The sequence below is a fragment of the Gadus macrocephalus genome, chromosome 2, assembly GCF_031168955.1.
Source record: "Gadus macrocephalus chromosome 2, ASM3116895v1".
NCBI classification, from domain to species: Eukaryota; Metazoa; Chordata; class Actinopteri; order Gadiformes; family Gadidae; genus Gadus; species Gadus macrocephalus.
This window is the reverse complement of record NC_082383.1, coordinates 23,186,035-23,205,998: the sequence shown is the minus strand read 5'-3', so window position 1 is coordinate 23,205,998 and position 19,964 is coordinate 23,186,035. Positions and strand designations below refer to the sequence as shown.

At 43.1% G+C, this 19,964-nt stretch overlaps 2 protein-coding genes across 3 annotated transcripts; one reads left to right on the top strand and one right to left on the bottom strand.

The window, feature by feature from the left end:
- Positions 1-1,537: 1,537 nt before the first annotated feature.
- syt17 (synaptotagmin XVII) lies at positions 1,538-11,083 on the top strand. Its single transcript, XM_060068203.1, has 8 exons — positions 1,538-1,893; positions 5,380-5,528; positions 5,961-6,097; positions 8,026-8,263; positions 8,594-8,966; positions 9,614-9,734; positions 10,200-10,355; positions 10,887-11,083. The coding sequence occupies exons 1-8, from the start codon at positions 1,828-1,830 to the stop codon at positions 11,081-11,083; spliced, it is 1,437 nt and encodes a 478-aa protein (XP_059924186.1). The 5' UTR covers positions 1,538-1,827.
- Positions 11,084-12,370: 1,287 nt separating this feature from the next.
- Positions 12,371-15,820, bottom strand: clec19a (C-type lectin domain containing 19A). 2 transcript variants are annotated; one of them, XM_060045985.1, is made up of 5 exons: positions 15,641-15,820; positions 15,114-15,318; positions 14,571-14,664; positions 14,302-14,434; positions 12,371-13,447 (listed from the first exon to the last, which is right to left on the bottom strand). In XM_060045985.1, the coding sequence occupies exons 1-5, from the start codon at positions 15,726-15,728 to the stop codon at positions 13,371-13,373; spliced, it is 597 nt and encodes a 198-aa protein (XP_059901968.1). In that variant the 5' UTR covers positions 15,729-15,820; the 3' UTR covers positions 12,371-13,370. The 2 variants fall into 2 exon arrangements, with proteins under 2 accessions (XP_059901968.1, XP_059901969.1); XM_060045986.1 differs by having other exon boundaries at positions 15,114-15,291; positions 15,641-15,818.
- Positions 15,821-19,964: the final 4,144 nt, after the last annotated feature.

Sequence of the window (19,964 nt, the reverse complement as noted above, 5' to 3'; positions counted from 1 at the left end):
ACCCTGTTACTAACACTAACCCTATTACTAGTACTAACCCTGTTACTAACACTAACCCTATTACTAGTACTAACCCTGTTACTAACACTAACCCTATTACTAGTACTAACCCTGTTACTAACACTAACCCTATTACTAGTACTGACCCTGTTACTAACACTAACCCTATTACTAGTACTAACCCTGTTACTAACACTAACCCTATTACTAGTACTAACCCTACTCGACTAACCCTATTACTAACACTGACCCTATAACCAACCCTTACCCCAACACTAACCTGATCATTCAAACTAACCCTATTACTAACACTGACCCTATAACCAACCCTTACCCCAACACTAACCTGATCATTCAAACTAACCCTATTACTAACACTGACCCTATAACCAACCCTTACCCCAACACTAACCTGATCATTCAAACTAACCCTATTACTAACACTGACCCTATAACCAACCCTTACCCCAACACTAACCTGATCATTCAAACTAACCCTATTACTAACACTAACCCCATAACCAACCCTTACCCCAACACTAACCTGATCATTCAAACTAACCCTATTACTAACACTGACCCTATAACCAACCCTTACCCCAACACTAACCTGATCATTCAAACTAACCCTATTACTAACACTGACCCTATAACCAACCCTTACCCCAACACTAACCTGATCATTCAAACTAACCCTATTACTAACACTGACCCTATAACCAACCCTTACCCCAACACTAACCTGATCATTCAAACTAACCCTATTACTAACACTGACCCTATAACCAACCCTTACCCCAACACTAACCTGATCATTCAAACTAACCCTATTACTAACACTGACCCTATAACCAACCCTTACCCCAACACTAACCTGATCATTCAAACTAACCCTATTACTAACACTGACCCTATAACCAACCCTTACCCCAACACTAACCTGATCATTCAAACTAACCCTATTACTAACACTGACCCTATAACCAACCCTTACCCCAACACTAACCTGATCATTCAAACTAACCCTATTACTAACACTGACCCTATAACCAACCCTTACCCCAACACTAACCTGATCACTATGCACTACACTCACTCTTTACTAACCCTATTCCTCTTACAAAAATAACCCTATAACTAATTCTAACCCTAGTACTCACACTAGCCCTACTACCCTTTTAGTAACATTAACACTTATTTTAACTAAAGTTGTCAAAACGATACTTCTTTATCATTTGAAATATATTCATCACAACATAACATACATAAAATAGAATTCACTTTCATGCAGTACATTAGTATCCTTGCTATTCATTAGTACAACTGTACATGCTACTTGAAAAAAAGCTATTTTGTAACTCAGTGATCAACTGGTATTCTTCCCTTGACAAATTCAGAAATACATGAACTGTGTATGGATTTCTATACACTGTGTATGAATTTATATGCAGACAAAATTAGCTTCATGAGCACGTGTTGTTCCATTATACAACGTGCACCATGCACGGCTCTGGGAAAGTGCAGGTTCTGTGTGTTCCCAGCTTATGGTGTCGGCAAACCTGTACCAGGCAGCCAGACTGTCTCCCATGATGACAGTCATTCATGAGAGAGTGGGAGAGAGAGAGGGAGAGAGAGGGAGAGGGAGAGAGAGAGATGGGTGGGGTTGAAGAGGGGAAGAGTGACTGGAGATGGAATAGATGTGTGAGGCAGAGTGGTGAGATCATGCTGCCATTTATTCAAAGGAAGTACACCAGATGAGGAAGAGGAAGCCTGGAGGGAAAGGAATGGATCTTTCTGGAATCAAAGTGATAGGAAGCTGGGGGAGGCATGGCTGAGTGCCGTACCATGAGAGCAGAGAGACCTGGAGAAAGGGACGCGATGGCGTACACACAGGTAGGCTCCCCCTGCGGTCCGAACACAACGTCAACTGGAGACTCAGTCTACGATAGGCTGGGCTCTACGTCTGGGCGGTGGTTCACGTCTTGCTCTCTTCCGCGGACACCTGTTGTTGTGCAGAGAACAGACACAGCCTCCCTTGGGCTTCTCTTCCATCCTCCTCCTCCTCCCCATCGGTAGATTCTATCTAAATGTTGTATTTACTCCATGCTGCTCCTCTCGGTATGTTCTCCCCATTACATTTCCTTAAAGGTGTTTCAATGGTGTGAAGAAGTGAAGTCATGTTTTGTTCTTAATTCTTTCTTGTGTGTGTAACTGTTTAGGTTGTTGTGAGTAATGCCAAGGGAAGCTTTTAAACGTATGAGATATGGTACAGTATTCTCTTGGAAAAAACAAGTAATTTAACGTTCTTAGTATTTATTCTCCACATGGGGCTACGTCACAGACCTGCTGTAGTGCATGGATCAAGCTCTGTCCATGTACTGGGTTCACCTGTTGCATGTCTCCTCACCACATCGCTGAAAGGGTACATTCGTTCTCATCACATGTATTTTACTTACTTTACATAAATGTAACAAAATGACATAGGCCTCAGAACCACAGTACTTGACACCTTAATTGCAATAAAGCAGAACATTTTAATTGTGTAGCATGTAGGTCTTAAGGGAAAAAGCTGACGCATGGTTATAGCTTACATCTTTGTTTCATGCATGTTTTTCAAGGCTATTTAAAGGCCTTTCTGTTTACGTGTGTGTCTATTGAGATGCATGATTGCCTGTCCCACCCTGCCTCATAGTAATTCTCAGTAGACTATTGTATGACGTGGGTGCCAACTCCTCTACCCGTGTCCAGCCTTTCTGCTCTCCTCTTCATATCTCTGTCTCTCCCGCCCTCTCATCCCTCATCACCTAAAGTAATTCTGCCTTGATCCTGTCTTTTCGCCCACCTCCCTCACTCGGAGCATCTTTGAGTCTGTTTCTCTCTTATCTCTCTGTCTCTCTCGAGCTCTGACTGCATTAGTTCTGGGTGGGCAGGGCATAGAAGCCAGTCCTGTTGCTATGGCTACAGCCACAGCTAATTGCTAGAGCAACATTACGACAAAGGTCGGGATGGGGCATTCAGAGTGTGAGGAGCAAAGGAGAGGGATGATTGAGGAGAGTGGAGAAGAGAAATTTAGAGGATAATGACACAAAAAAACCATAAAGGTTGTCCCTATTTTATGTCCCCTTGGTGCAATGCAGGGACAGACAGATAGAAACGTTCAACTTAACCCAAGTCGTAGAAGTACATTCTAAGGTTTATCAACTAAATGTTCACTTATATTGGCAGACGCTCTTCTGCAAAGCGACTTACATATACATGTGTTTACTTTCTTATGCATGGCGGAGTCAACCATACAAGTATTACACATACATGCACACATATGTTCACACATATGCGGCTGAGTCAACCAAGCAAGTCAACAGCCAGCTCGTCGGGAGTTGGTCAGGGTTCGGTGTTTTGTTCAGCGGCACCTCGACAAAAATACAGCTCTCTCTCCCCCCCAAAAAAAAAGTATTTTAAAATTCTGGGCGGATTAATTTTTGTCAAGACAGTAGGTCAGCATCACGCGATGTGTGTTAAGGTGAATCTTTGGTCTGAACTGGGCTTTAGGTAAAACTGCTAAACAATTTTCTCTCATCTCCTCTTCATTCCCATGATCCTCTGCTTCACATCGCCTGTGTGAAAAAGGACAGTTGGAACCCGACGAGGTACAGAGCAAACAATAAAAATATTGCACAAGTTTAACCTCTACCATTATAGGAGCTATGGGCTTAAGCTTGACATTACAAGCGTGTCCAAAAACATGGATACATGCACCGTCCGTGAGTGTGTGTCTGTGTGTGTGTGTGCTTTTTTTAAAGTTAAATTACGAAGCATGGAAGAACATGGTTATCGCCATGTTCTTCCATAGAACATGGCGATGGTAACGTAACAGTTAACGTAAATGTATTGTCCACTCTTTACTATGGTACGATCATGTTTTTTAACAAATTGACCAGCTTTTCCGATCTGTCAATGGTTAGCTCAATATGTTCTGACTGCAGTCCATAATCCAGCAGCAAATACTTTTCAGTTTATTACAATACCTCCATCAAGCTTTGGCATTAACCACTTTGATGACGTGTTTCAAAATTATAGTTTAGTTATTAAGGCACTCACATACATATATATATTTATTTATTTATTTATTTATTCTTTCTAATTTGTGAAAATTTCAAATTTCTCAGTCGCTTTGGTACATTTCTCAGATCAGAATTGAAATTCTCAAAACTACCTGTTCAATCATTGTGTCACTTGTGCACATCAAAAAAAAAGTTTCTCATTTCTTGGAACAAGTTGCACATGCTTTGTGGTACATTCATGAAAATAATTATGTATAATTCTCTGCTCTTTCCTACATTATCAATTGCTTATGTCATGTTGATCAAAATGTATTGTAATGGGTCTCTATTGAACAATCTCACGCCCACAACATTTAACCATTAGTTCATTGCATAAGTCTGTACATGCAAAACGGTTGAAAAAGTTGTCATAATATGTCAAGCATATTTCTATACATTTCCATTAGACTTCTTTTCTAAATCTGTCCTGAATTGGTAAATTGCTACCAGGTGAATCTCGACTTTCTTTAAAGAAGGGAAATGTGTGAAGTGTTAGATCAACCAACGATCAACCAGCTTACTGAAATAGATCACAGGTGCCTCTCATGAACCATGAACTGGCAAGTATATATATAGCTGGAGCACAACACAATGTTTCATTGTCTGACAATGGAAGGACAAGGAATTGGACGACAGCCACAGAGAAGAAGAAGAGGAAGAGGAGTGAGGAAGACTGCACTTTACAGTAATTCCCACAGCAATGAATTTACAGTTTACCCTGAGGAGATTGTCCTTTGTTCACATTTCTAGCAATGACATGGTGTGTCAACAAATTACAGTACAAACAGTCAAAGCGTAAATGTGAATCTTGTCCAGTCTCTTGCAATCAATCTCCCACATACACTGGGTGTAACTTACAATTTACAATAATTGTCTTCAAAACTTTAGCCACATCAGAACATCCCTCCAGAACATGACTAAGCAATTTGACTGTCTTTTCCATATACAATGACACAATGACTTGTCATTGTGATGGCACTGACATGTTCATTGACACAGATATTTACTTTTGAGAGATGAACTAAGGAATTTTAGCAAGAGACTGGCTTCTGCAGGTTATCCATGGTCTTTTGCTATTTGTACGAATTGTTTTGAGAAATACACTTGAGAAAAATGTACCAAAGCGACTGAGAAAAACGGTAACGCTTTGATAAATATACATCGATGGAACCAAGCCGAATGGCTGGTGATTCTGTACCACTTTAACCATCTCACGAAGAGCCACGGCTTCATTTATACGACGCGCAACATGTGTGTCCCTCCCTCCCTCCCGACGCAGGGCGTGCTGCCCACGCTGTCAGACTGCCTCTGGTGCCGCTGGGCCTGTCACTCCTGTCTGCTGAGGTGCTGGGAGAGGGTCTGCTACTCCTCCAGCGACGAGGAGGTGGAGATACTGGGGCCCTTCCCCGCCCTGACCCCCGCCTGGCTGTGAGTCTCACCTCCCTGAGAGAGAGAGAGAGAGAGAGAGAGGGGGGGGGGGAGAGAGAGAGAGAGGGGGGGGGGGGGGGGGAGAGAGAGAGAGAGACAGAGAGAGAGAGAGAGAGAGAGAGAGAGAGAGAGAGAGAGAGAGAGAGAGAGAGAGAGAGAGAGAGAGAGAGAGAGAGAGAGAGAGAGAGAGAGAGAGAGAGAGAGAGAGAGAGAGAGAGAGAGAGAGAGAGAGAGAGAGAGAGAGACAGACAGACAGACAGACAGACAGACAGACAGACAGACAGACAGACAGACAGACAGACAGACAGACAGACAGACAGACAGACAGACAGACAGACAGACAGACAGACAGACAGACAGACAGACAGACAGACAGACAGACAGACAGACAGACACATATTATACATACAATAAATACACTGTTTTCCCTAGAACGAATCCGTGCAACATGGACTTTACACTTGAAAATACAATGGACAGCCTGGTCCCGAAGCACAACAACCCCACCCTGACCGACTCCCCCTCCGAGATGTCCATCTCCACCTTCAGCTCCACCCAACAGCTCTCTGGTGAGTGGGCCTTGGGTTAGTAGAGTCAAACAGGGTCGTTTTTACTTGATCTAATTATGCATCTCTTACAAAGACAAAGTGACTTCCAATCACAAAAGAACTACAAGGTACAAACAAAGAAGATACAATCACCAATGTGTGTACATGCCCATGGAGTGTTCTTAAGTAATGGTCTGACCACGATGGGTCACCGGGAGATTCAGACCAAATCCATGCTATACTTTCAGCAGTTGGAGGGTACAGCTGGTGGGAAAAACCCACCAGCTAAGGTGAAGCTGCGAGCAGAGCCCGATCAAGGTACTCTTGCTGGACCCACGTCTCTAAGACCTAAGTCTCAGGGCACATCAGACTCAATAAGCAGAGGATGTAATAAATGCAAAAGCTAAATAAAAACTCTGAATTCTCCTAAGAACAGGCAAAGTGATGATCAGGAGAAAAGAGTGAGTCTGTAACCTCTGACTCAACCCCTATTTCATAGAATCCATTAAAAATAGGCGATCCATAGCAACAAGGCTTCTCCAACGTCCACTATACCAGGGGGCGGAGCTAGGAAACCCCAAGCCGTCAACCAAGACAAGCAGCAAGGCCACCCATGCACCTGCTCCCAACGAGAGGCGTTAGGAGGCACTCTCTGGAAGGCCTAAAAATGGAAAGAGCAGCTAAATCGTCTTAAAAAAGCAACGAAGAAGCACTAGATTCTAGAACAAGGCCAATAACCGGTCCCTCTTAATCCCAGCGTAACGCTGGGACACTAGCATGAAGCGAAGTCTAGACGAGGTAGCCTTCATGACATAGACAGCGACAAAGAACAGCCAAGAAGCTCTAGCTTGCCGGTGAGCACCCTGTGTATCAAACAAATGTGACGATGGAATAAAAGTCGAAACAAGCGCACATGACCTTCTCAATAAACACAAAGCATATAAGAGACATCATAGTTAATGGTTGAGGACATGTTATTAACAATGTCGCGTCCACCCGCCGCGTGGGAAGATCCCGAGGGCTGAGGGAGAACCACCAGCTGCAGTGGGTGTTCTCTCCGGACGCTTAAAGGTCCACCTGAGCCGCCGGCCGTCACTGACGCGCTGTCTGCTCTGATCAAACCTGGCCGGCCGCCCACCAGGTGAGATGAATGTGAAAGCACTTTCCTCGGCCCGGCGACCTCGAGCACATTGATGTGGGCAGTGAGGAGCAGCGGCCGACGAGAGGAAGAGGACTAAACTCTGGAGGGCTGGATTCTGACATTTCCATTCACACATACTACCCCTCCAGGTATAATCCAGAGAATGTCCAGTGTTCTGTGCCTAATAGGCCTTTCACACATACTACCCCTCCAGGTATTATCCAGAGAATGTCCAGTGTTCTGTGCCTGATAGGCCTTTCACACATGCACTCGTGGAGAATCGGGTCCTGAGACGGTCCCCAGTTTCCCATGAACAGACGTGACCCACAGCAGGAGAGAAGCCGCATCAGACGTGTTCACACAGACCAGAGATACTCCTGATGCTTTGGGCGAGGCGGGGCGCCTGGATAGAGCATATAAGGGCAGCGGAAGTCGCAGTGCGGAATATCCACAAATCGATTATTCTGCATATTTAATCAATTCGTTCCAAATCTTTCACTCCCCACAAAAAACCCTCAATCTGCATCGAACCAAGACAGACAACCAGCCTGTTGAAATACCTTCCTACATGACGCACACAACTCTGCTTTGTATCCCCCACACAGAAACCAGCATGCAGTTGATGTCTCAAATATGAGTTGCCTCCTAAAGATGTATACTTAAATCCTATGACTTTACTCTGTCTTTTTATAGGGCTTAATATGGATTATTGCACACAAGTCACGTGTAAATCCTGACCGGGCAAAAATATAATTTAAACCCACACCTTCTTCATTCGAGCTTCGACTGTCTTCCTCCCATTTTCCAGAGAACCAGAAGCCAAGCGCTCTGATGGTGAGCGTCAAACCCATGGAGCTCTGGGCCGCAGGACCTCGGAGGGAGGCGGTCCAGCCCGCACGCAGGTCCCAGAGCCCTCCCAGCCAGTACTGCGACAAACTGGAGCCCTGCCTCTACTCTGACAAGGCCAGCTGTGACGACGTGGACTTGTTGACAGACGATGAGATCCTCCTACGGTACCAGCTGGGCATGCTCCATTTCAGCACACAGTAAGCATCATCATTAAAACCCCATCAAGTCGTTTGGAATAAGTCACAGAAAGCATTTCAGATTGACTCCCAATCATATTTATTTTTTGGTCGATAATTTTTCCAGTATGTAATAGAGGAGTGATTCTCAAACCTTTTCTACAAGTGTACTGCCTCTAAGATATTTTCAGAGGCAGTACACTACACCCCTACACCGGCACAAAAAGTACCCCTAGGCGTGCGCGTACCCCCATTTGAGAACCACTGTAATGGAGAATAGCAAATAACGACTTTAAAATGTTGAGTTAAGATATTTGACTGATTATGCTTTTTCCTGCTCCACCCAACCAGATACGACCTCATCAACAGGCACTTGGGTGTGCGGGTCATCGAGGCCCGCGACCTTACCCCTCCACTGAGTGGTGATGGCACCCGGCAGGACGCTGTCCACTCCAACCCCTACGTCAAGCTGAGCCTGTTGCCCGACCACAAAAACTCTCGCCAGACGGGGGTGAAGAGGAAGACCCAGAATCCAGTGTTTGAGGAGCGTTTCACCTTCGACATGCCCTTCCTGGAAGCCCAGAGGAGAACGCTGTTGCTGTCTGTGGTGGATTTTGACAAGTTCTCCCGACACTGTGTCATAGGGAAGGTGGCGCTGCCTCTGAGTGATGTGGACCTGGTCAAGGGGGGGCATTGGTGGAGGGCCCTGGTCCCCAGCTCACAGGTACGGTCTTCCCACACCCATACAGGCAGAGGCATGGTAACAGTGTTCATCAAAGATATAGCCATTATTATCATTGAAGCCTACGATTAATATAGACTGGATTCAACCGGTATTCGAGAGATGCCTCATGAACAATCTCCAAGTGAGTGCAAACTTCTTTCCCTTGTATCTCTGAATAATAATACATCATTAATAAATGAATAAACCGAAACAACGATACCACAGAAGATAAAAATTAAGTTTCATCAGCCTCTCACAAGAGCCATGCGATCCACAAAGCACTAGTCCCAAATCTTTTCGGATTGGGGTACACACAATGTGAATGGTCTCCTGTGTTTCTACACATTATAAGGTCTAATGAAAACTTTTGAAAATTGGACCCCGATCAGAAACAAAGCCAGCGGACGTCCGTGACTGTCCCGGTCCAAATGATAACTAATATTTAATTGAATTGCCCCAACAGCTACACACAGCATTGTGAAAGACAAAGCCATGCATTTCAGTAAAACAACATGCTTGCATTTTGGAGAAGTAGTACATTGTGACTTTGATGTTGTGTTTTGAGCTCAACAAAGGCCACACAACGATCAGAGTTCCGTACAGAGTCATGAGAGTGAGTGGCTCCTTCTCATGTTCTGTGGTTGCAGAATGAGGTGGAGCTAGGGGAGCTGCTGCTGTCCCTGACCTACCTGCCGAGCGCAGGAAGGCTCAACGTGGACGTCGTCAAGGCCAAGCAGCTGCTGCAGACGGACATGTGCCAGCGCTCAGGTGCGTCATTGCCTGTCTTCAGTCCCATCCTGCTGTCGATGTGCACCATCTAAACACTTCAATTCAAGACCAGGCAGCGAGTAAACAGGCACTTGCTTTTATTTTGGACCAAACATGATCTTGTTTATTCATTTGCATGTAAGCTGAATGGGTGTAACATAAATGTCTAAACATTTGCTGATTGGATGTAATTATTCCTCCCTCCCACCGAGACCCCCATACCCAATACCGGAAGACTTTGCAAATGATCGGGAACCCGGTATCCCCAGTGGCTGAAGGGGGGGTTAGAAGAGGGTTCTCCCTCTGCCTGTAAACATACTGATTGATCGATTGTCCGATATGAAAGATATTATTTGGACGGTTAAAAACATGGACATAGTGTCTATTTTTATAGCAGTAGGATGGAGATGACCGACTTGACCAAGACATAGTATTTAAACATTAAACGTATGGCTCTCCTCCCAGATCCCTTTGTGAAGGTGCAGTTGGTCGCAGGGTTGAAGTTGGTGAAGACCAAGAAGACTTGCTGCATGCGAGGGACCATTGACCCGTTCTACAACGAGTCCTTCAGCTTCCACGTCTCACGAGAGGACCTGAGGGAAGCCAGCCTCGTCTTCACTGGTAAGGGTAGCAGGTGTTTTGGGTGGGGGGGAGGAGGTCCTCCACCCAACACCAAACGTATCCCTGGCCGTCATCCCACTGACAGACGGATCAGGCAGAGGGCTGGGGAAGGTTTTCCTCCCAATGATTGTTCCTCCTTGTCTATTTGAGAGTTTCACTTGCAGGAAGGGTCATCAATGCTCACTGGGTTAGGATTACATCATTGTGATTAAGTTGATTAAAACAATATAAAAGTATTGTTTATGCTCTGTAAGGTGACCTTGGGTGTTTTGAAAGGCGCCTCTAAATTAAATGTATTATTATTATTATTATTATGTTAATATCTCCTGAAGCTAAATGTATTTACAATTTCTACGTGTACAAATGTAATCCATTCTTTATAGGAGATGTGTTTGCTGATGAAATGGTATTAATCAATTCAAGTAGGACGGCAAATCAATGCTTCTGATTGGAAGAAGGTTGCTACTCCCCTTGACTCCTGATGCTCACTACTTCCCCCTCTTTCACGTTGTCTCTTGTTCCCTGCTCCAGTGTACGGCCACAACATGAAGAGCAGCAATGACTTCGTGGGCCGCGTCGTGATCGGCCAGTTCTCCACCGGCCCCCCGGAGACGTCCCACTGGCGCCGCCTGCTGACCTCCCAGCGGACCCCCGTGGAGCAGTGGCACAGCCTGCGCTCCCGGGCCGAGTGCGACCGCGTCTCCCCCGCCTCCCTGGAGGTCCACTGATGGAGAGGGGCGGGGGGGGGGGGGGGGGGCAGCTGCCCAAACACTTGATTACTGACAAGCTTGAATTTTTGCGTGGTTTCAGTGTGGCACACTGGAAGGTTCTTTGAGGTTTCTGCGGTGAACACTGAGTGGTGAACTACAGATGAGCAAGTTCCTATCGACATGATAACCAATGTACAATAAATACACTTATATGTACTCTTTAAATAGCTGTTACAGAATAGTTGTATGATGTCTGCGTAACAAAGAGCAAATAATGAACGTATTTGTTGATATTTGTTCTGCATAACAGAACAAAGATCTACCTAAGATCTAAATCCAAATCTTGTTCATATTTCTACCCTTGAGGGTGAAAACGTTGGCCTCTATAGTCTAGCCTTCCCGAGTGCTTTGGTGTTTTGTCCCAGTGTGAGTCATGCAACTCATCACAGTTAAACTATCATATGAACTGTCCAATTCATATTCAAATGTTTCACTGATTGTTAGTACAGCTGACATTGATATTGCCAACATTAAAGTTAACATCTACCGCTGTATATACTTGAGTTAGCGTGCAAGGTAAGTTGGCATAAGAAGATTTCAGGGAAGAAGAAACAGGAATTATTGTTAAGGATTTACATGTGATTTCCTTCAATAGAAGAAGATATACTTATTTTGTAACAAAACATTTTTATAAAATGAAAATATATACATGTTTTTGTCGAAAATGTGAGAGTAATTTCCTTCAACATTTTGCTGTAATTTTGTCTCTGCTCTAAGTCTATATCTGTCTTGTCATTGTCAATATACGGTATATTCAACAATATGTCTAAATACATGTGTACTTGTTGTAGTATCTGTGTCTATTTCTTAATGTAGTCATCTTGCTAGATTGTGTATAGCGCAGAGAGTATTCTTTAACTGCACATACAATGTATGCAAACACCTTTATTTCACTTGAATTAATAGAATCCGTCAATATGAATGTACGTTCACTCTGTCCAATCGCTGCGCCGTTTCAAGACCCAATAGTGTCTGTGTTTTCAGTCTTCATTGTTCAGTCAATCATTGTTACAATATTGTTCCAATGTACACAATTATGCAAATCCTCGTTTGGTCGCACACAAATCATTCATAGGCGTCAAAGCCTCAAATGACATGTCAACAGGTTATAAGTTATATCATTGCTTGATATTAGTATGTTTCGCAATAATACTGTGGTAAGATACAAAATAAAAAACTCACCCAATTCTTTTTTGTGTTGTACTCTGAAACTGTAAAGATATAAACCAGCCAATATAGAATAACTCCTGGAAAATAGCTTTTTATTGTATGTAGTTTACAAAATCATTGTAGAAAATCATTAGAAACACTGATTCATGTCCAATGCAAAAGAAGGGTACCAATTCTATCCAATTTTGATTTCCAAAGGCCTTTGAAGCCTCACTTGGCCAACCACAGCAATTGACAAGCTGGAATTATTGACTTGGTAATAGAACAAACCAAAATACAGTGTTTAAAGTCCTCAGCTTGTAGGGCATCATGTTCGTTTGATAGATGTCAGAAGAGCTTTCCCAGACCTGTTGACCAGGGGTCATGGCTGAAGTCCTATATCTCAGCAATAAAAGGACTATTAAAACAGGCATCTCTGGAGATGTAATTTTAGAGGGATGGTAGATCCCTCTTAAGGCTATAACACAGTTTCTATTTTTTAAAAGGGTGAAGGTAAATATTATGCAACATAGCTAGTTATTGTTATTAGAGGTTTAATATAATGCCACAAGGTGCGAGTTTGATTATTCATTATAAGCCGTTTGAAAATCAGCCTTTTTCTGTGGGAGTGTCCACCTCGATATATGATGGATAGCTAAGCAACATTTGCTAAAACCACTGGGTAGGCTGGTAAAATGATCAACCAAGTATACATCTAGGTGGAGAATCCCACTTCTTTACACAGGAAAACGCAGAATTTCCAACAGCTTGTAACAGCTAAGTACACTCACTCATGGTGGCATGATATCACCCCTTCAAGAAAGAATGAATGAATGTGTGAACAAGTCGCCTTTTCAGTGAAGACTTGTTACAAAATATTCCATATATTGTTTAACACATCACCTTGATGAGCCTAACTACTGATTTGATGCAAAGGTGCCAACAGAATGATTACAAGAAGAGAAATACAGAGGTATGAACTATACTTTTATATTAACAATCACAAAAGGTCACTAACAGGTTTGATGGTGTACTAAAAATAAGAACAGTGAGGTGGTGACCACAGAGCCTCTGCCGAGAGAGACCAATGGAGGAGCTAGTACTCTAGGGTGGGGATCTTGCAAACAAAAGAAAAGGCCTTCTCACAGCTGTTGTCATTCCATGACCTCAGTGCTGTAAAACACACACACACACACACACACACACACACACACACACACACACACACACACACACACACACACAAACACACATATATACACACACACACACACAAACAAACTCTCCCACACACACACACGCACCCACACACACACACAAACTCTCAGCGACATACAAACACACACACAGACACACACACAAACACACACACACACACACACACACACACACACACACACACACACACACACACACATACACACACACACACACACACACACACACACACACACACACACACACACACACACACACACACGCGCACACACACACACACACACACACACACACACACACACACACACACACACACACACACACACACACACACACACATGATCAAATATGTTTTTAATCAGATACATCATGTCTAATCAATTATACGACAATAGTCCCATTCATTTTTGGACCATGATTATCAATTGAGCAATGATTCTGCTGGACAGCCAGTATGGGCGTTTCCTTTTAGCCATTGACTCTGCGCTAACTAGTAATATTAATACAGGCCGTTTCCATTCAATGGACAGTAGGAACCCTCTCTAGCCTCCCATAGTAGAGTTAAAGCCCTAAAAGTGAAACCGCCAGGATTAATGTATTATTTAATAAATACATCTAAACAGGGCTGTTGCTAGGAATAATTAATGGGGATTTTTTTCTAACCCCCTTTTCATTCATAATGCATAATGGGGTTGAAATATACCATTTTTTTGATTAAAATAAATTAATTTTTAGGATTGTGCAATTGAGTCATTACTTTTTGGGTGTGTATTTTGCATGCGTGCCATTCTTTTCCAATGTGTTCTCACCACTGCTCTGACGAAACCACATTTCCACACAGTCCTCTTCTTGTGGGATGCGGTGGATGCCATCATCCGGCTGGTTGCCATCCCAGTAGCTGTACTGATAGACAGAGCCGTCGGTCCACTCAGGAGTGCCCTCCTTGGGGAGACAGGCATCAACGTCAAGTTGTATTTCGAAATTACATTAGATCCCATTTCAATTATTCCATCTATTTATTCAGAATTGGTTCTTGTGTGTTTGTATGTGTGTGTGTGTGAGCACATGTGTACATTACCAGTCTCCGGTCATGCAGTCCTATCCAGATATCCGTGGGGATTCCCAGGATCTGGCTGTTCACCAGGTCATACACAAACACATTCTCCTCCCAGCTAGAAGGGAGAGTGCGAGACAGTGTCTAAGAAATTAAATGGGAAATCAGTCAAATAAATAACAGATAAGTTCAGAAAGTAGAAGGCACTCTGCTACGAAGTCAACAGTAAGCCCAGGTAATTGTATCTCTGGCCACAGCACATCTCTCCCCGTGCACAGCTGTTTGTAAACCCACCCTCGACAAAACAGGTGTGCATTGTTTCTCATGCAAAGGCACTCATGGCTGCTCAGAGAAATGTCTATATAATGAAATATATGGTTGTAACTTGAAAGGGATCCATGTTAAAATAAGATACGTAGTTACGGAGGGTCTTCTCTATGGTGAACCCGATAGTTTCATTGTCTCTTAGTTTGAAATGTGTAGTATCTGTGTCTTTTACCTTTGGTAAAATGTGTAGATTCTGTGTGTCTTCCCTATGGTGAAATGCATAATTATGGTGTGTCTTACCTATGGATGGAAGTGAGCTTGGCTGATTTGAGACCGTTGGAGAACTCTGCGCAGTAGAAGTCTGCTTCAGCCCAGGTTTTATTAAGGGGGAAGTAACGATAGCAGTTGCTCCCAAACTTTGTCCAGAAGAGTGGACAGAGAACCTGGGGGGCTGGGTCTGACAGCTGTAATGGCAGGGCTGAGGTTTGGAGATTAGCGAGATTAGCTTTGGAAGTTAGCAAGAGGTGGCAAGGAGCGAGAGGAAGGTGGATGAAGTAAAGATGTAATTTTGGCAATTAAGAGATATTATCATATGTTGTCTTACAGTCGCATCGTATTGAGTACAATATGATTATGTTATGATCAGTTTAGTACATTTTAAATAGATTAAAGTAGATTTTCAATTTTAAAATCACTATGACTCACTAGCTGGCAGTTGTAAAGAATTATTAGTAAATAATAAATAAATAAAGTCTAGCTGTAGGCCTACCCTTCCATTCTCTACCTCGGAGAGGCTAAGATGTGTTAAGAAGGAAAGGACACCTCACCATGCATGATCCTCATGTCTGTGCTGGGCAGATTCCTGACCCGGACAACTCCGAGGACCAGGAGCAAAAACAATTCCCACCAGAGCATATTTGAGTTGTTGCTCCCCGAGAGCAGAAAGCTTCAGTGTAAAGACAAGTGATGAGAGAGAGGTACGGATGCAGAGTGGGGTAATGGAGGGGTTGGAGTCGAGCCCTGAGTCACTTTTCTGTCAAGCCCCCTCCCTTTGGAGCTACTCCACCAAAGCAGGGAACTCTTGTCTACAAAATAAACTCTCTTTTATTGCATATGTAAGAAATGCTTCGAAAAACGAAGAACAGTATTAGATATTTTATCCAGCATGAATGATTTGGCCCAGATTTGGAGTATTATTCTATTGTTAAACCGCAGTACCATTTTGAATGGCCTCAATCTCAAACAACAGAATGAAAAACTGTCATGAAGTGTAAGCCACTCACTTTCATTGAACATAATTGCTTTGACGATATGTGGATGCATCATTCTGCATATGGTACTTTCCCATTGCCTCCCAAAGCCAGCCTAAACCCATTTTTATCTCAAGAAAATGTATGCATTAAGCAAATCAGTAATATCCGGTAAAAAACAATGCATTCGATAACAAACAAAGTAGTTCTTACCCTATGTACGACAGTAAAGCAGTTGTGGGTGTACGTGTAAAATGACCTGCATGTTTCATTCAAATAGTTTTCCCTACTTTTATTTGCTCCCTTCTCTAAGCTCCAGGTCAGCAGGTCAGTTATTTTGGTGCTGAGTGACCTATAATCTTAGTTATCTACAGGGGGGACATTCTAGTCCATCATCAAAGCAAAGTGAACCTGATGGGATACAACCTCTGAACTGCTGGAATGACCCCGGCACAGATGACCTCTCTAAGTACCAGGGTTAATGCTAGCCTCTTTAGCTTCTCCTGAGAATGAATGGGAGGATGTGCTTTCGTTTAAACAGCCCCAGTCTCTTGTGTCTCTAAACCATTCGTAAAAGGCATGCATATGTATAGTGTATATGCTGCTGTAAAATGTGTGTGTGTGTGTGTGTGTGTGTGTGTGTGTGTGTGTGTGTGTGTGTGTGTGTGTGTGTGTGTGTGTGTGTGCGTGTGCGTGTGCGTGTGCGTGTGCGTGTGTGTGTGTGTGTGTGTGGAGGAGTTGCATCAAACTCTGTTTGCTGCATGATTGAATCTGTGAATGTCTTAATTATAATTATTTAGGAGACTAAGTTGAACATAGGGGATGTCTTCATTACAATGATGCCTCTGTGCACATCACATATCTAGGAATAATTTAATCATCAACAAACTCTCAATGGATAAACACACACATATTTTGATTATCCTTAGGCTGAGCAGAATGTGTCAGAACACTTGTGATATTTGTTTTGCTGCTTTAGCAAAAGTGTTGCTGTCAATACATTTTGTGAATGATCTGATCAAATGTCCATGTTTGTGATAATTGCTACGCTATAACTTTTCTTGTGGTATTGAATCCAGTCATTGAATGATGGCATCTTAAATTTGTTCCATCCTAAATGTATCCATTTGCAGCTTTGCATATTTTACCCAAACCACCACATGTCTGCTTCCCACACAAAGACAAAGTCATCCTCTTTCACCGATCCCACTTTGCCATTATTGTTCAGGAAGCTTGATGTTACTGGGAGGTTAACTACCAATTACTAAGAAGAAGCCAAATAAGATCTTCCTTGTGGGTCCAGCTGTGAAAACAGATCTGAGCTATACCGCTTCGTTATCTCCTTCCTTAACTTGGCCTTAAAATTCTTCATGTCTTAAACCCTCTAATTATATAATTAAAACTGATGCCTTGGGCCCATAGTAACATACTGTGATGAAGTTCTGTCTACCATTGTTATTGGAATGCATGTTGACATTCTCTATAGAAATCAATAAATGCCTGCAGACTGATAATGATATTGATTGACAAGAAGTAACTATATATGAGATGCTGTTCCCAGCGTATTTTCTTTTCTCATTCTCCTGCTTCTTCTTCCCATTCTCTTGTCTCTTCTTGCTGGCTTTTAATGAACAGAGTCAACTTGAGTCCTCTATCACAGACTCTTTGGGGAGGACCTCAGCTTTCTCTCTCTCCACTTATTGACTCATACGTCTTTCACATAACATATATACATGCATGTACAAAGATAGACACACATACACACACACATGCACACGCACACACACACACACACACACACACACACACACACACACACACACACACACACACACACACACACACACACACACACACACACACACACACACACACACACACACACACACACACACACACACACACACACACAGATTCCCTCTCTTTATCTCTCTAGCTCTCTCACTTTACGCATAAACATGCCTGTAAACACTCAAAAATTACGCACACACACACACACACACACACACACACACACACACACACACACACACACACACACACACACACAAACACAGACACACACACACACACAAACACACATTTTCTGTCTCACTTAACACAAACAAATGCAAGTGCATTCACTTAAGCACACACAGACGGACAGACACACACACACACACACACACACACACACACACACACACACACACACACACACACACACACACATACACAAACACACACACACACACACAAACACACGCACACACTCACTGCAGAAAGAAAGTGTCCCACTGCCCTAAGCCCTCCCACCAAACGATGTTCAGTCACGAGCATCTCCTTCCCATCGTTCATCAGATGCAACAGAGTAAAGCAACTGAGATGGATAAATTCAATCACTGCCAGCACAAGTTAAGAAGGAAAATCAAATGGAACATGGATTTGTTGTCCAGACATTGCCAAAAAAATATATCCATGTTTGGTTTTAAACGTGTTACTATCATTACTACTTGAAATAAAAATCAATGAAAAAAAGTTTATTTTCCATCAATTAAACTTTACGTGTGTTCCTCAAGATGATTCTCTCTTCCCTGTTTTTCCCCATTACAAATTTCCTGCACTTTTCCAGTCACTTCAAAGTTTACACAAGCTGCAGATTATGTCATTGTTTATAGGCTTCTCCAACACTGAAATCATAGGGTTGGACCTTTTATGGTTATGTCATGCCCTCTTCACATTTCAAAACTCCTGGAAATAACATTTCAGACGAGTAACTCTGGAGTGACTACATTCCAAGTAAACACTATTGATTCCTGGCTGGGGGGCTCCTTGGCAACCATTTATAAACAGTATCATAGTGACCAATTCGCCAATCATACCAACACCCATACACCCACAGAAAAGGGATAAATGCTCTTCAATCCAATGGCCTGGTGTCATTCATGTTTATAACAATTTTAAGTAGAGCCACTCTCGTCTATTTCCCTCACACCTCTTGTCAAGCTGGACAGGGAGGGGCCCAGGATGGCTTATCTCTTAAGCCTAAAGATTCATTCCGCTCTGCTCCCTCTGCAATAATATTCAATCAGTATTTGAATACCATACAATGACTTTAACGTTGTTGTGACTGTCGCCCACCAGCCGTCTGGACAGCTTTGCGGAGGAACTGGACAGCTCTGTCATTACTCACAATCAGCAAATTCTGACCATGTTGCATCTGTCTCCTGGGCATATAGTATCAGTACTCTCCAAATGTATCCTAGGAATTGCACTAAAAACAATTTAAAGGGGAACCTTAATGCTCGGCTATTTTCAAACAGAAGGAGAGTACTGCTTCATACACCTGTTGCGAAATAGTCGAAGCCTGCAACATCAACTATGTTATTGCAAAGAAATTAGCTTGGTTGGGCCCTGACATAGTTTTTCCGTATCAGACCAATGTAGACTGAAAATCCTGGACTGATGAGGTAGATCGTGCATCTTTCCCACAAATTAGAAACAGAGTTGATGTCATAGGCCGCAATTTATTATCTATGTGCGTATGAAGCAGTGATCGCTGCCGTATCTCAAAGTGAGTGGGACCATTGCTCTGTGACCAAGGTTTGGTCAGTGTTCGATCCTGTTAATTCACCCTTCTCTGCTCCCTGTTGAACATAGTTCACAAGCAGCTGTCATCCAGGCCAGAGGACGGCATTCTCCTGGTGATCACGGATGACTTCAACATCCTGTTGGACAGGTTGGTGATTACCTAACCCCCTTAGCCTTATTTGTCCTGAAAGCTTTCTGCACCCAGGCAAACCCACTGGCCCTCTTTTGTACATATAACTGTACCAATCGACCCTACAAACATCTGTTAACTTCTTGACTTCCATCTCAGTAACCCTCCTCTCAAGGCTCTCCTTGTTGGCTCTCCTTTGAA

Excerpts from the sequence above, each read along its gene's own strand:
- syt17 (XM_060068203.1), top strand. The coding sequence starts at position 1,828 with ATGGCTGAGTGCCGTACCATGAGAGCAGAGAGACCTGGAGAAAGGGAC. Across the intron at positions 8,264-8,593 it reads ATGCTCCATTTCAGCACACA|ATACGACCTCATCAACAGGC; the intron begins GTAAGCATCATC and ends CCACCCAACCAG. Across the intron at positions 10,356-10,886 it reads AGCCAGCCTCGTCTTCACTG|TGTACGGCCACAACATGAAG; the intron begins GTAAGGGTAGCA and ends TCCCTGCTCCAG.
- clec19a (XM_060045985.1), bottom strand. The coding sequence starts at position 15,728 with ATGCTCTGGTGGGAATTGTTTTTGCTCCTGGTCCTCGGAGTTGTCCGG. Across the intron at positions 14,435-14,570 it reads GACTGCATGACCGGAGACTG|GAGGGCACTCCTGAGTGGAC; the intron begins GTAATGTACACA and ends TGTCTCCCCAAG. Across the intron at positions 13,448-14,301 it reads GTGGTTTCGTCAGAGCAGTG|CACTGAGGTCATGGAATGAC; the intron begins GTGAGAACACAT and ends TGTGTTTTACAG.